This window comes from Lichtheimia ornata (genome assembly GCF_029851405.1).
Source record: "Lichtheimia ornata isolate CBS 291.66 chromosome Unknown scaffold00094, whole genome shotgun sequence".
In the NCBI taxonomy this organism is placed as follows: Eukaryota; Fungi; Mucoromycota; class Mucoromycetes; order Mucorales; family Lichtheimiaceae; genus Lichtheimia; species Lichtheimia ornata.
This window is the reverse complement of record NW_026695414.1, coordinates 169-15,870: the sequence shown is the minus strand read 5'-3', so window position 1 is coordinate 15,870 and position 15,702 is coordinate 169. Positions and strand designations below refer to the sequence as shown.

General features: G+C 43.5%; 5 protein-coding genes across 5 annotated transcripts; all 5 read left to right on the top strand.

Moving 5' to 3' along the window:
- Positions 1–702: 702 nt before the first annotated feature.
- On the top strand, positions 703–1,679 carry O0I10_011565 (uncharacterized protein; the record flags this gene model as incomplete). The annotated part of the gene is made up of 7 exons (XM_058491530.1): positions 703–762; positions 819–848; positions 903–1,003; positions 1,071–1,091; positions 1,155–1,194; positions 1,252–1,384; positions 1,459–1,679. 7 exons carry the CDS (start codon positions 703–705, stop codon positions 1,677–1,679), a joined length of 606 nt encoding a protein of 201 aa, XP_058337674.1.
- Positions 1,680–2,676: 997 nt separating this feature from the next.
- On the top strand, positions 2,677–3,132 carry O0I10_011564 (uncharacterized protein; the record flags this gene model as incomplete). The annotated part of the gene is made up of 1 exon (XM_058491529.1): positions 2,677–3,132. The coding sequence occupies one exon, from the start codon at positions 2,677–2,679 to the stop codon at positions 3,130–3,132; it is 456 nt and encodes a 151-aa protein (XP_058337673.1).
- Positions 3,133–5,134: 2,002 nt separating this feature from the next.
- On the top strand, positions 5,135–6,835 carry O0I10_011563 (uncharacterized protein; the record flags this gene model as incomplete). The annotated part of the gene is made up of 5 exons (XM_058491528.1): positions 5,135–5,206; positions 5,276–5,506; positions 5,614–5,909; positions 5,966–6,345; positions 6,417–6,835. The coding sequence occupies 5 exons, from the start codon at positions 5,135–5,137 to the stop codon at positions 6,833–6,835; spliced, it is 1,398 nt and encodes a 465-aa protein (XP_058337672.1).
- A 4,113-nt stretch (positions 6,836–10,948) lies between these two features.
- Positions 10,949–12,949, top strand: O0I10_011562 (uncharacterized protein; the record flags this gene model as incomplete). The annotated part of the gene is made up of 4 exons (XM_058491527.1): positions 10,949–11,753; positions 11,822–11,917; positions 11,995–12,810; positions 12,873–12,949. The coding sequence occupies 4 exons, from the start codon at positions 10,949–10,951 to the stop codon at positions 12,947–12,949; spliced, it is 1,794 nt and encodes a 597-aa protein (XP_058337671.1).
- A 951-nt stretch (positions 12,950–13,900) lies between these two features.
- Positions 13,901–14,431, top strand: O0I10_011561 (uncharacterized protein; the record flags this gene model as incomplete). The annotated part of the gene is made up of 1 exon (XM_058491526.1): positions 13,901–14,431. The coding sequence occupies one exon, from the start codon at positions 13,901–13,903 to the stop codon at positions 14,429–14,431; it is 531 nt and encodes a 176-aa protein (XP_058337670.1).
- Positions 14,432–15,702: the final 1,271 nt, after the last annotated feature.

Here is a 15,702-nt window from a genome sequence, read left to right as displayed (position 1 = left end):
TGTTGAGTGTAGATAATATCGACGACGACATTTCAATACGCTGATCAACTTTTTCCCATATCATTTTGCGTTCAACAGAAATCCTTTCTCTTTAAATCAATGCCCATCTCCTCCCATTCCCTTTTATAGCTCATATGGTTTATATTATATCAACCCCCATCCCCTTTTTTCCATCCCTTGCAAAAAGCTGTACATCTCTTTTATCTTGTATCATCATCCGTGCTTTAGCGACACAACATAACATTTTATTCATGTAACACGAAGAATCAAAAATATTACCTTAAAAGGAGGAAAGCTGAACACGCTCGTGCAACGTGATTGTGTTTTCTGTGCTCAATGTTTTTTTCCATCTAAATTGTCAGCATCTTCATCATGGTGGATCACTGTGAAAAAGCAATCTACATCATACAGCGAGAGGAAGGGGCATAACACGAAATAAGGCATCCTTGCGCATGATTCATGTACAATACCGTTATGGTAAGCGGCAATTGCAAGAACATCTGCTTTTTACTACTACTCCTCCCATTCTCCTTTATCTCCCTTGGTTTTTCATTTACTGGCACACAACTCCACTGACGCCCGACCCCGCTCTGTGCAACAAGGCCATCAAAGAGGTATATAAATGTGCGTCGCCTCCCATATTGTTTGTGTACAACCTCCATCTTTGACTTTCCTTTCTACAACAATCATCATTGCCGAAACATGAAGTCCATTCTTTTATGTACTGCTGCCCTTTTGTCTGCTGTGTCCGCCAAGATCACCGTAAGTAGTGTATCCATATGATCCCATCCCATCTTTTATTGACGATTCTTTTGTAGATTGTTACTCCCTGGGCCGAGACCACTTGGGTAAATAAAAAACACAATATAGCTTTGAATGTTGTATAGTAACATGGCAACTAGACGGCAGGTGGCCATGGCAACATCACCTGGACTTCTGAAAAATCAGATGCTTCTCAAGAATGCCAAATCCAATTGATGAACGGCAATGCCAGCAATGCAAAGTAAGTCCCACTAAACACCATCATTCGCTTGTTATCCATTTGCTGATCAAGGTAATCTTTATCATAGCATGGTTGCATTCATCACCAGGTACAATTACAACAACGAAGGCACTACTATGATACGACAATACTAAAACGTTGATTACTATAGCCCTGCATCACCTGTCAAATGTTCGGACAATCGATTCGACGTGAGTGAAAAAGATGATACGACGTCCAATGGCACAACGCTTATACCTCCATTGTAGATTTATCCATTGAACGATTTTGAATCCGGCAAATACTGGGTGCGTATTGGACAACGCGAATCTGACACATGGGCCTATTCTGGTGTCTTTAATTTCAAGGGCAATGGATCTGCTACTCCTTTGCATCAAGCCTGTAAGCATTTTTTCCTTCAATAGTGACCTTTATCATCATCATGACTAATATGGATCATCAACTTGCGCACATAGCTACCTTTGACAACAAAGTGAGTGGCTCTTCATCCGTGGCTTCATCCACTGGTGCTGCTGCCAAGTCTTCGCAAGCTTCCTCTTCAGCATCAGCTTCGGCCTCTGCAGGAAGCCAAGCCAATCAGGATATCGATACCAATGCTGCTGCTACCACCACTCACACTCAATGGGCTGTTGTTGCTGGTAGTGCTGTTGCTGCCGCCGTTGCACTTACCGTGTAATGAAACTAGAACGATAACCACCTCCCTAATTTATATGATGTAGCTCCATGTTCACCTATATCTTGTTGCTAATATACAATTACATCCATTATGCTATAGACGTGACAAGCGTGATAGTTTTTCCATTTCGTGCAACCCTATGATTACACATTCAATGCGCCGCTTTAGTCCCTGTCATGGACACAACGAATGGCTCTTTGTTCATGTAGACAACGGTCATGGAAACAATGCTTGGGTTAAAAGAGCTTGTAATGATGCACAATGACCTTGACAAAGAAACCTTGATGAGAGTAAACATAAAGAGCCCCTTTTAGAATTTGTCTGGAAGACTTCGTCATTCCCGAATGCAGCAGGTTATTGAAATGCATCGACAGCTGATAAAAGATTGCTCATCCCCAAACTTTTAGAGGCTATTGTGTTGGGATCATCAATGCTATGATTGCCGCTAGATCTACCTATGATGAATGCTTCGCAGTAGTATACTATCGCCAGGAATTGTGTGCCCTCCTTTTTAAGCACAATGAAGCACGACCCTACCCAGCATTTCATTGTACCCTCAATCGATATCATAAAAGAGCAATGTGTATATACATACTCTGTACCAAAGAGTTGGAATTGCACAATGAAGTTTGTCGGCGATAAAACGTCGTCTTGTCAACAACATTACAAGGCCGTAGTCGGTCGCCGACAATATTGCAATGATGATACCACCGCTAAAGGCACTATATGGTTAACCATAACCAACGTGCTTTAAGGCTGTGGTTCATGCCGTTGTGATGCCGTGATTGTTACTTGCAGATGGATATTACTACTACTACTACTACTACAATGATGCATATCCGGTTGAGCAGTGTGTACCTTTGTCTATCAAAGTTTGGTGTAACATGAAAAGCTATTTCTGTGGAGCGTTGCTATTTCCAGCACAAACACACATTAATACTTTGGTTCTTGAAAAAGCTTTTGGTTTTCTTTTTTCTTTTCCCAACACCCTTTTGCCATGGACACTTACTCGCTAGCATCCACAAAAGTTAGCGATCAAGACCTTCAGCGAGGATTGAAACGTAAAAGAGTGCTATCTATCTATGGCCTAAAGGACAAGAAATCGGTGCGATTTGATTTAGAGCATTGTCAAGTAGCATACACTTACTCTTCAGCCGAATACGATCGAGGTAGTCTTCGTCGACCTTTGACCTTGTATCGTCCCAATCCTGCATTGTCGCTATCAATACCACCACCACACATGCCCACCCTCAACAATGGCGATGACAGCCCTGCAAGCAGTGCGAGTCCTGAAACACCACCCAATGCATCCTCATTTCGTATTCCCCCGCCTAAACTTTCTATCGACACAAGTCTTTGCGCTGGTCCGCTTATTTTTACCAACATGTCGACAACGTATATAGGCGATGATGATAGTACTACAGAGGATTTCTTGGTACCATTGTCTGTTTGAAACAGCCGATGAACATCCATACCCATATCATCCCAACGCATTGGTTAGCTACGTAGACCAATGTTGCCTACTATTGTGTGCATGATCCCTTCTTCTCTACTACTACTAGAATCCCAATGTCACAAACATCCTGCCTTACACACACAGCCACTTTTTCTCTCTCACACCTTGTTGCATAGCAACGCAGCCAATGATGATCGTCGTCATGGCTCATTGCCTTGCGTATACCTTGTTTGTTGCTTTGTGCACATGTAAAATTTCATTATACTTGATCATCTCTAATACAACCCCATAAAGAGCTTAACCCATAAAAGGGAAAACAGCGAGAGGATAAACGCCTATTCATCATCATCTGCACATTAAACATGTCACACTACTTTTTTCCTATTCAACCACAATATAAGCGTACTCACATGACGACATTCATCTGCAATGCATTTTCTCAAGCAGCAGGCTAATGGAAAGATCTCGACCTATGCAGTGGGTATACCCCGTGATGTCATAAGGCATGATACTGTACGCGGGCTGCAAGCAGTAACCAGTCGATCGACAAGCGCTGACGACAATCAAACATGTTGCTAGGCAGCAGTGTGCAACAGCCCACGTAGTATATTAGTGTGCATGAATGGCATTGTGCGTTTCGCTAAAGTAGGATACGTGCGTTCATATGGCTGTGCGTGTTTTTTTATCGGCCGATAGCTGGCTCAACCGTTACCATGGATACCACCAACCTTTGATTTGGATACGTACACCACTTTTCCAGCGTATCAAGATCATGTTGGATATCTCCATCATTGGTAAGCTATTACTTTTCCTTATTGGCCAAGCTTTACAAGCTTGCATTGGTTTTTAGCAACAACGAAGAAAGGATGCAGTGCTCCCTGTCTTGTTCCCTTTCTCCTTATTTGACACTCAATCTTCTTCAAAGACAACATGATGTGACGGAAGAATGAATGAACGAGTACTTTTATGGTATGCTGTTACATTGCGTAATATGCTAGTAATAGTGGAATGACACCAGCTGATTGACAAGGAGAATAAAGGGGAAATAATGTTGATTGTTCACATTGGTGCACTATAATGAGATCATGAGCAGCAGCTCCCTGCAAGTGGATAAATGCACAATAGGTTTCTGGTGAGGCTAACACAAATGGTAAATCCTCATGCTATGCATATTTTAGAAAGGCCAAAAGCCGATCTTTCCTTCGAGAGTCTTATATCCATTTCCTTTTTGCACCTTGCAAGTGGCACAGAACCACGTTGTTCATCATTTTTCTTTTGTACAGGTAATACGAGGATTCCACGTGTTGCTTTTGGTCTCAGCATGAAAAAGAAACTATGAGCGTTTCCACAATTGCTTTTCCTTTGTCAATGGTCGCGTCATGTTTGTCAAGGGGATGCGGGGCGTTTTGTTCCCTTTGACCCACTACTCACCTTTGCGTTCCGATCATGCATCATGTGTTGCAGGATCTGTGGATGAATATGTAATGTATCGCATTGTATTTGAATAAACGAATTCAACATGTGGCTCAAGACAAGTATTAGTATATTAGATGGATGAACGACATGTAGGACAAATGTGCCACGTTACGATGCACTCCGCACTGTTATTATATATCGAGGTACTAGTATCTTCATCATAGCGCATGTTATTTGCCACACTTGACTTTTTGCTCCTACAGGCCTATGATGGAAAGGTATGTTCCGCCTATGCCCCCCTTTATAGAGAAAGGGAGAACAAGTGTGGAAAGGGCAAGGAGGAATTGAACATGAAAGGATAGAAAAAGATGAATAGCTCGAACAGACGTCTGGCCAAATGGGGCCATTGCACACATGTCGGTATCCCAAAAGACAGCTCATCTATGCATTCTCCCAACCGTTGCACCACACAGCTGCAAAAAGGTTTATATAAAATCGCTATCCTCTTTTCTTTTTTCTTTTCTCTTCTCCTCTTTTTCCCCAGTAGATTTGGTCCTTTTCCTTTTCTCGTCAATCATCCACAATGCTGCATTGCATGACAGCCTATCAAACCAACAATGCCCAGCAATACGGCTTCAAAGCTGACACTGGCAGAGTATGTCATATAAAGAAAACATTTATTATTTGCCATCACGACATCCATCTTACATAAACATCTTTATAGCGTACACCTGGATTGTTTGGCAGCAAGCGATCGTCGTTGGGCAATCTTAGAAAATCGAAATCAGCCACGAGCAGCCTTCCCAACAATCGACCACGTTCTGCATCAGCACCTCGAAAGCCATCCGACTTGATGACCGTGGATATGACAATGAAACGCCGTTCGACTGGATGTTTACGTCGGTCCTCCTTTTTGTCCACTAAATCATCTGTTGGTAGTGGTGGATCTGGCAAGGTGCGTGTAGATGCTTGTACAACTAAAAAAAAAGAGAGGGGTTGTGAGGGATGAAGGGGGTTACTTGAGGATGTTGATGATAGGAAAAACTAAACCCTTTGTAATAGGAGGCGTGGCGACCACCAGGATTTTACGAAATCCCCGACATCCTCGGCAACGCCTTTTTGAAGCCTGAACCTTCCAATGAAAAGACATACAGCCTACGTCCGTATACGCCCAATAAGCACATTTCAAAGAAGCCTTGGTTGCCTGTAGGCCCTCACTCTGAAATTCCACAACTTCCACCTCTTGTGCGTACCGAAAACGAATTTGAACGTCGCATTCGTAAAGCATTGCCAAAGACACAAGTCTCGTCTCTCGATCCTCGCAACAAGTATAGCAGCTTTAAGGAAATCGGCACAGGGTAAGTACCTTGTCATTGGAAGCAAAAGCAAACGTAATACTCACATGTATGAATAGTGTCAATGGATCTGTTGTACGAGCCAGCCACAGATACAAGAAGAATACGTTCTTGGCTATCAAACGTTGTCGATTGGACCCTGATCGCGAGTATCGAGCCGCTATTGTGCGAGAGCTTCGTATCATGGCATCCGGTCATTCCAACCTTATCCGCTTGCGTGAAGTGACACTATGGAGAGATGATGTCTGGATCGCCATGGATTTGCAACGTTGCTCTGTTTTCGCCGTTCTTTGCCAACGTGGCATTCCAGAGGAATACGCTATCAACATCACATGCGAGACTCTCAAGGCTTTGATCTACTTACACAGCAAGGGCTTTATCCATCGAGATGTCAAGTGTGAAAATCTATTGCTTGGTTGGAATGGCGAAGTTAAGCTTGGTAAGTCCATAGCATAGCAACAACAACCGTAACGATGACAACATGAAACTAATTATCATGCAATAATGTAGCTGATTTTGGTCTTGCGACTCGCACCAACAAGCGCAACCGTGATCGTCTTGGTACCAGCAAGTGGATGGCACCTGAAGTTATTCGTGAGCAGTACTACGATGAAAAGATTGACATGTGGTCTTTGGGTATCACAATCATCGAAATGATGGATCGGGTCCCTCCCAACTACCTTATCAAGGATGAGATTGAGTTATTCGCCACCATCCTCAGTGAGCCTAGCCCAACATTCACTTACAGCTATCCAACCATGTACATGCGTGGCCTCGTCGCCTGGTTACTTGATGAAGCACCACAAACACGTCCTTCAGCCAAGGAAGTCCTCGCTGAAATTGATGCCCATGTTCAAAGCCGCCTCTTGAATTGTGCCAGCACTATCGAGACAGCTCGCTTTGTCAACCACGTCCTGCCACCTGCATAAAGGAGGAGGTCTCTTCCAGGTCTACCAACCAACCAACCAACACATTGATATTATATATACACCATATACCCCACCACCACCACCATGCACATTCATACGCTTTTTACGCCCATTCTTCACTATTGACGAATGACTTTCAAGCCTCTTTTGCATAAGCCTCATCTTCAGCCTCTTTTTACGGTTGTTCACGCCCCTCCCCCAAAATTATACATCTCCTCTATGTTTGAAGATCTCACTTCTTGTATGATCACCACCATCCCCCATCACAACACAAACCCATTAACCAAAAGAGCCTATAATCTCTCTTGTAAACGGATTGCATGCATTCATGTGAATAACCTATTCTCATTATCTTATAATAAATTCTCATTGTTAATTCTGCTATTTTACTAATTATAGTCTGCTTATGACCTACACTAGCAGCCATGTGATGTGTTACATTAACCCGCAGGTTGCGTAGTGAAGTTATCATCAAATCTACTTGCATCATCATCCTTTTTAGCTTTATCAAATACAAACAATGAAGCCGCTTTTAGGGTATATCATCCATGCATGATAAGGGAGGGTATACTTGAAGAGAGGCTCATACGTAAAGCGAGCAACGTCTTCTTTATTCATAAGCCATTTCCTGTGCACTGACCATGTTTGTGCACAGTTGGTACGACAATTCGATATCAAGTCATGTGAGGAAGAACAACAATGGAAGGGTGTATCCTTAGATACATGTGATCCGCAATGTTGAGGAGTACACGATAGTTGAATCAGCAGGTCACTCAAGACATGCAAGTTAATGCTAGGTATTGCTTTCTAATAACCAATGACTAGCGGTCCAAGGTGCTCGTTTCAGCTGTAAACTTGTGGTTTCTCCTTGAATGGGACAACATTACCTATGGAGTAATGATCTTACAATAAGCTTACCCTCTGCTTTATCCATGTTAATTCAACTTTTATAATGAAGTATAGGTTTTTTATTAGAACAACTTTATCAGCATGTCCAGGAACATCTTGTGTGAAAGTTTGAGGGTCGAGATGAGCAATCTCAATATCAAGGATTGATGTACAATGTTCATGCAGTTGTATGACAGGTGTCTCACAGGTCAACCAACTTAAATTTCCAGCTCTTCCACTCCCACGTTATCTTCTCTTCCTCCCCATTCTCAACTGTTGCCCCATTCAAGTATACAACTACCACCTGCAAACGATGGTGCTGCTTCAACTCATCATGTCAATCCTACAACTCTCTTGATCCGATTGTCTTTGACTCAATGGAAAGTCCATGGCGTGTAAACAGCCTTCTTCTTGTCACTCTTCTACAGCACACGCCCTTTCTTAATACTACACGCTCTCCTGCACATTCTTCTACGGCATCAATCGTAACAGCATTCATTGCAGCAGTTGCCATTAGCGAGGTGTTTATACCATTGCTTCAAGAGCGTTCACAACCCTGTCACTCTACTACAACACCTTCTCTTGTACACTCCTCTACCACGACCAAACGTAACAGCATTCTTTACACAGTTGCCATCAGCAAGGTCTTTACTCGGTTGTCTCAAGTTACTTGCATCAACTTGCTTTGGTGCATACGGATTCCAACGGATAAGGTGCCATATCAGCTATCAAGTACACGGCAATACAAGCAATCTTTGCCTGGTTGAGCTGCGATAGAAGATGACCAAGAACGAGATACACAAACAGGCGGATGGAAAAGGAAGCATATCAGCAGCGGTCAAAGAGGCTCTTTTCTAATGGACTTACAATGGTTATGGATGGATGGATGGATGAATGCTATCAAGTGCAGTGACGGGAAAGAGAACCCTGGAACGTTGCTTTGGTTACTTGGCGCGTCGTTCAGGAACGATGGATCTGTCAATTGTATACGGCTGAGGATGATGAGGGATTGGATGGAATTGACTCAAGGGCCTGTATCTTTGACGAATGGTGCTGTACAGCCATGGATGGATGATATCGGAGTACTCGATTCAATGCATGCAGCAGCTATTTTGCAAACATGGATAAAGGATGATTATGGCAGCAGCAACCAAGTATACAATGACACAATTATCCCCATTGCCTTTATTCGATGCACCCGTTTCTTACTCAATTTTCAACCCAATGCTGTTCCCTTATCGTACTTGCTTGATAAACATCCCACTACCATGTGCTATTCTTCGAATTGAATGAAAAGTGGATTCAACGTAACATGTAGAAGGCTATTGTACTATCAGCTATAAAATATATTCAGGGTGTGGATCACTTGGTTGGTTCTGGGTCAAAAGGGGGAATAGAAGTGTAAAGGTCGGGAAGCGAGATTGGATCATTTACATCATCGTATCAAAGGTGCTTTGTTATCTTGTCACGGCATTGTTACATTCACTAACACTTCCTAGTTCACAAACTTATAGTTGAGAGATAATGAGGGCTCTAGAACGCATGTATTGCAAAGATAGTAATGTCGAGGGTGATGATCCCAACATAGAGCTTGTAAATCATTCGGCACATTGTAAGCTTAATTCATTATGTTCAAGGAGTGAGCTGTGATACAATGTGGCACGAGTACATAGACATACCATGTTTACCTATGCCAATTTTCGACTAAAACTATCTTATACAAGAATGAACCATTCCATCTGTCTACCATGGCGCACCTTTCTATAGGCAGGCAGGGGCAGGATCATTATGCATTTGTCCACCAATAGCATCGACCCTTCCAGATCTACTCAACCAGCTGGTTTTGCGTAACACGCCCGTCTGCATATTTGGCTCTATCAGGGTCATACAACTTGACGATGAAAATGAACACCTCCCATACAGCATCACGATTACGGCATATGTAAAACATAAAGACATCCATATCTCATAACTTTACAATGAAGCTGGGGTCTTTAATAGAACAAAGCTGCTCGGCGGGGTGAAAGCGATCTTGTGTCAAACAATGAAGTCGATCGTGGCCGATCCCAGATTCACCCAATGTCGCTGCCAGCCAAAAAAATATTTTCGTCGTCGTCGAAAAAATTTCAAGAGGTCGATCCACTTTGGCTGGTGGCGACATTGTCAAATAGATAGACCCCGATTGAGCAACAGATGCAGAGGGGCGTCTTTGTATACCAAAAGTCCGAGCTTTAAGGGACAATCCAATTGGTGGAGGACGCATAATAATAGCCTGTACAACTATAGACAGGTCCGCCTGTGATAGCCCGTATGGGTAATTCTACGAGTAAACATAATGCCTTTATGAGAACAAAAATGGAGCGTGCATATGAAACTGTGTCCTGTCAAGGTATGAGTGATATTGATATTGTAGTTACCTTTTGGGCTGAAGTTTTCCAATGAATACTTTCAGGCACGTTGGTCGCCCTTTTTTCCTCACAAAGGCGTACCACTTGATCACGCAGGTTTGGGGATATGGGTAGTGTTACGATTTGTCTCAAGCTTTGGCTGTGATGGCGATTATTGCTATATCAAAAGTCCTGTTTGCTTGTAGTGGATGCTGGCTACCGACAAGTGCTTTTCAAATAAGGGGCTCCCTGGATGTCGGCGTATGATTTTGATGGAACACAGGCCCACAACAGACCTCTGGTACATGAACAATGGTCATTGAATCAATGATTACTCGAAATTTTAATAGGCAACCATCCTGCCTTTGTGGGAACGAAAATGATCACTGCATCCGAATGCACCTCCTGGTAACATATCAAATCCTGTATCTTGATTCTAGAGGTTTTTGCCTACATAGCGTGGTAGTTATACAGCTTCAACGCGCTCATTTACATCCCAAACAGCCTTTTTCATCAGAGTAATTATACTTTCAGAACGAATGAATCACTATCCATGTGAAAAGACTTAATAACACGCCAAGTGTCAAGAGGAATCAAGAAGACGGGCGATCTGCACTATGGTTGCTATGAAATCTAGACGGGTCCATTTCCTTCCCAATCAGACTTTTTATTCAAATAAACTACTCTACCGTAATCTACACGCAATTCTACACGTAAGTTGGTTTGGTAACGCGCCATTTGTAAAGTGAGATCGAGAGGGCGTGAAATGGGACTGTGTGGGCGGGAGTGTACTTAAGTTGGCCTTGTTTCCATGGCAATAGTTCCTCCTCTTTCCGCAATGCCAACTCAAGTTCATCAAGAACCGGCTCGCTTTTTCCCTCTTGTGCTCGTGGTCACCGCATTGAAGTGGAACGTTTTCGAACAAGTACACTTCATGTGGGTGATTCCAATTGCTTTCTTTTTCGGTGTCGTTTTCCCTTTGGTTCGGTGGGGGCTTTCGCGTCCCAACAATCGGTCGACTCACGTCCCGATTGCTAGCATTGCTGACTGCTCGGCCGGCGTGCCGTTGCGGGCGGCTCGAGAGAAGGTAAGTGATTCGACACAGGTGCCTCCTAGCCCTGTTGTCTTGGCTAATCGTCAACCCTGGGTAGCTCCAGTGGTTCCATGCAAGGCGCAAGCCTGCGAGTATCCTGGTATGTTGTTTTCTTCACGACCAGTAGCACAAGTGCGTCGTCATGGCAACATGTCGGCCTTGGAGGGTGATGCGGTTATCAACCCATCATCAGCTGTGGATCTTTTTAAGCCATCCAAGCAAGTTACAAGCACACGGTCACCACCAAAGTTGCTTCGAGGAATGGCTATGCATAAAGCCATGCAGCATGTGTACGGCTTACCGTCACCAACGTCTACTACTACTACAGCAGCAGCAACAACATCATCATCAACAACATCTGCATCATCGTCATCATCATCAACATCTACATCTTCTTCATCTGCATCTTCATCATTGGCATCTGTATCATCATCATCATCATCCACATCATCTGCATCTTCATCATCTTCATCATCTTCATCATCATCATCATCCGCATCATCATCATCATCATCATCATCATCATCATCATCATCCATTGACGAGCTTTGTAAGTATTCTTTATGAAAGGATCGTTATTTCAACAATACATTGATACTAATTGATCCATTTTTACAGGCGAAGCTCTCGACAAGCTCGACATTTACGAGCCAGACACCGTTCTGCCGGATGCTGTTCCTGGAACTCCTGAACCACGAGAAGTTGGAGAGAATGGTAAGTGCATAGCATATTGGGATTGATACCGAATGACATGATTTTATATTAATAACTCATTTTTTTCACCTTTATAGAGGACGTAAGTGCCTCGGAACCACAAGTGCAAGACTTGGAAGATGTCACGATGGGATCGCCATCACCTTCACCACCACCACAATCGCCATCGCCACCACCACCACCACCACCACCACCACCGCTTTTTTATACCCAGGCGATCCCACCACCACCATTGCCACCACCACCACCACCACCCATCATTTATCCGGAAGCAACACCGGAAGTAGTAGTAGCAGCAATAGTCGTAGCAGCATCATCAGCACCAGCGGCATCAGCAATACCTGTTGCATCTAGCACAGGTAGCAGCAACAACAACAACCGCCAACGGTTACAGTTCCGAAGACCGGCATTTCGGCCTCGAAGTCGTCTAAGGACGCAGAGAACAAGTGGGGAGCCACCACCACCACTTCCAAGACCACCACCATCACCGTTAATATCACCACCATTAATACCGCCACCACCACCACCACCACAACCATCATCATCGTCACCAACACCAACACCATCATCATTACTATCATCATTATCAGCATTAGCATCATCATCATCATCATCACCGCCACCATCATCATCACCGCCGACATCATCATCACCGCCACCATCATCATCACCACTGCCATCGTCATTTTTGGACTTTTTGTTATCACCATCAATACCGCCATCATACTTACCATCATCATCATCATCACCACCGCCACCATTATTATCATCATTACCACCGCCACTACTACCACCACCATCACCATCATCATCCGCATTGCCGTCATCGGCAGAAGATCAGCCAGCACCACCATCATCCATATTGAACGAATACGCGGCTGAAGTTGATGCCTGTAAGTATACTTACTCAGTATGGAGATGTGACTCGATATGATACTAATCTCTGATGCTTTAGTCATTGGTGGGGATGATATCCTCGGAGAGATCTTGGGCTTTGACGAAGACCCATACGATGCATTAGTCTTTGATTAAGACATCAAGCAGTAAGTTACATATAAGATCACGTGCACAATGATCCAACGGCAACATTACTCACATGCATATTACGTAGATGTCCATTCCTGTGGCATGAGGATCCCTGCAAGAATTGCGAGAGAGCTTGGTGGATGGAAAACCCCGGCCCAGATTCAGGCGTGCGTTTCAGCTATGCCAGTTGCTTGCACATACGGAAGGATCAGCATGAAGGTATCCCGACGGGAGTTTCTTGCACGTCAATGCCTGTCACTTTTAGGGCGTTGTCATGGCGATGACGTATCGTTCCAAGGATCCCTTGTTCTCCTGCTACGATTAAGTCACAAAGCATTTGCGGTGTCCTTCTACTCGTGGATCAAGAGCTAAAGGGCGATTCACTCATCATCATGTTACCCACTGGGGCATGGGATTGGACTTGAAAAGGCAAGTTGAATCAGTGACATTGCTTGGATACCATTTATACTAATCATCCATTGTCTTTTTATGTGGGGGTGGGTCATGGTGTATGTGTATATATATGCCATGGTACATCCCTACATAGTGTGGCCGCCCTTACATTTTGGATGATGGTGTTTGGGCACAAGCGGTAATCATCTTTGAAGTGGATACTTGGAAAAAACAAAAGCATCAAGACATCGACTTGCACGGGCATCGTAGTTTGGGGGCTTGGGGCCTGGAATGGTACGTGGTTGTCATGGTAGCGCTCTCGAAGTGGTAGGCGTTGTGTGCAGGATTCTCTCGAAGGGTGTAAATCCTGCATGTTTGATTCCTTCATTTATAGATGCACTGGTGTACTGGGATGTCACGTTCTGTTCTGGTGTTGTGGGTTCTTCCTGAAGCCAGAGTTTGAGCTCGTGCTCTTTTGAGGAAGAGTTCTCTTTTCTTTTTATCGGTGGTGGAGCCGATGTGGATGACAAGGACTATCAATTTGGGATACGCCTCTCTATTGCCATGAGACCTCTCTTCATTCTATTGGTGGCGGATGACAAGATTACCAACGTTGGCACAAGTCCTCTCTTCATTTTGTTGATGGTGGAACCGATGTGGATGACAAAGACTATCAATGGCGCAAGTCCTTTCTCTATTGGCATGAGCTCTCTTCATTTTATTGGTGGTGAAGCCGATGTGGATGACAAGACAATCAACTGGCACAAGTTCTTCACAAGTCCTTTCTCTCTTGGCATGAGCTCTCTTCATGTTATTGGTGGTGAAGCCGATGCAGATGACAAGGCTATCATTTGGCACAAGTCCTCTCTTCATTTTATTGGTGGTGAAGCCGATGCGGATGACAAGACTATCATTTGGCACAAGTCCTCTCTTCAATTTGTTGGTGGTGAAGCCGATGCGGATCAAAAGGCTATCATTTGGCACAAGTCCTCTCTTCATTTTATTGGTGGTGAAGCCGATGCGGATGACAAAGACTATCAATGGCGCAAGTCCTTTCTCTATTGGCATGAGCTCTCTTCATTTTATTGGTGGTGAAGCCGATGCAGATGACAAGGCTATCATTTGGCACAAGTCCTCTCTTCAATTTGTTGGTGGTGGAGCCGATGCGGATCACAAGATTATCATTTGGCACAAGTCCTTTCTCTCTTGGCAAGAGCTCTCTTTTCTTTTTATTGGTGGTGAATCCGATGCTGGCAACAAGGTTACCATTTTGACACAAGTTCTCTTTATTGGCAAGAACTCTGTATACTTTCTTTTGGTGGTGGAGCCAATGCGGATGACAAAGACTATCGACGATGGCATGAGTTCTCCCTTTTGAAGCTATTCATGGGACAATCTATTTATGGGTGCAAGCAAATTGGCGGCAATCAGTCTTACCAAGGAGAACTACACAAAGCAACCAAACGGATGCAATGAGAGGCACGGCTTTGGAAGAGGCATGGCAGCTGGAGGAGCTCTATACTGGGAGCAATCATCACAAGCATCGAGCAATTGTCACAACTATCAAGTTACAGTATGGAGCCACCGCCTTGTCAGGAACGCAATCATAGGAAAGCACACGCACGTCAACACCACCAGTGTAATTCTGTTATACAACAAAACCGAAGACAAAATGGTATGTGAGTGATCAAGTAGTATACATCCACGGAACTAACCAGCCTTTGTTTCATAGGGAAAACGATCAGAAAAGCATATCAAAAAAGGATGCGAAAAGGGATCAGAAAAGGATGAAAAACGGGATCAGAAAAGCATATCAAAAAAAGGATCAAAAGAAGAATCAGAAAAGCAAATCAAAAGAAGAATCAGAAAAGCATATCAGAAAAGCGAATCAGAAAAGAAGAATCAGAAAAGAATCAGAAACGAGAATCAGAGAAGAGAATCAGAAAAGAGAATCAGAATCAGAAAAGAGAATCAGAATCAGAAAAGAGAATCAGAATCAGAAAAGCAGATCAAAAGAAGAAATCAGAATCAGAAAAGCAGATCAAAAGAAGAATCAGAAAAGGATATCACAAGAAGAATCAGAAAAGCATATCAAAAAGAGAATCAGAATCAGAAAAGCAGATCAAAAGAAGAATCAGAAAAGCGTATCAAAAAAGAGAATCAGAAAAGCATATCAAAAAGAGGATCAGAAAAGAATATCAAAAGAAGAATCAGAAAAGCGTATCAAAAGAGTATCAGAAAAGCACATCACACAAGCACATCACAAAAGCACATCACAAAAGCACATCACACAAGCACATCACAAAAGCACATCACACAAGCACATCACAAAAGCATACCTAAAGAGTCACCGAGCATATCATTGG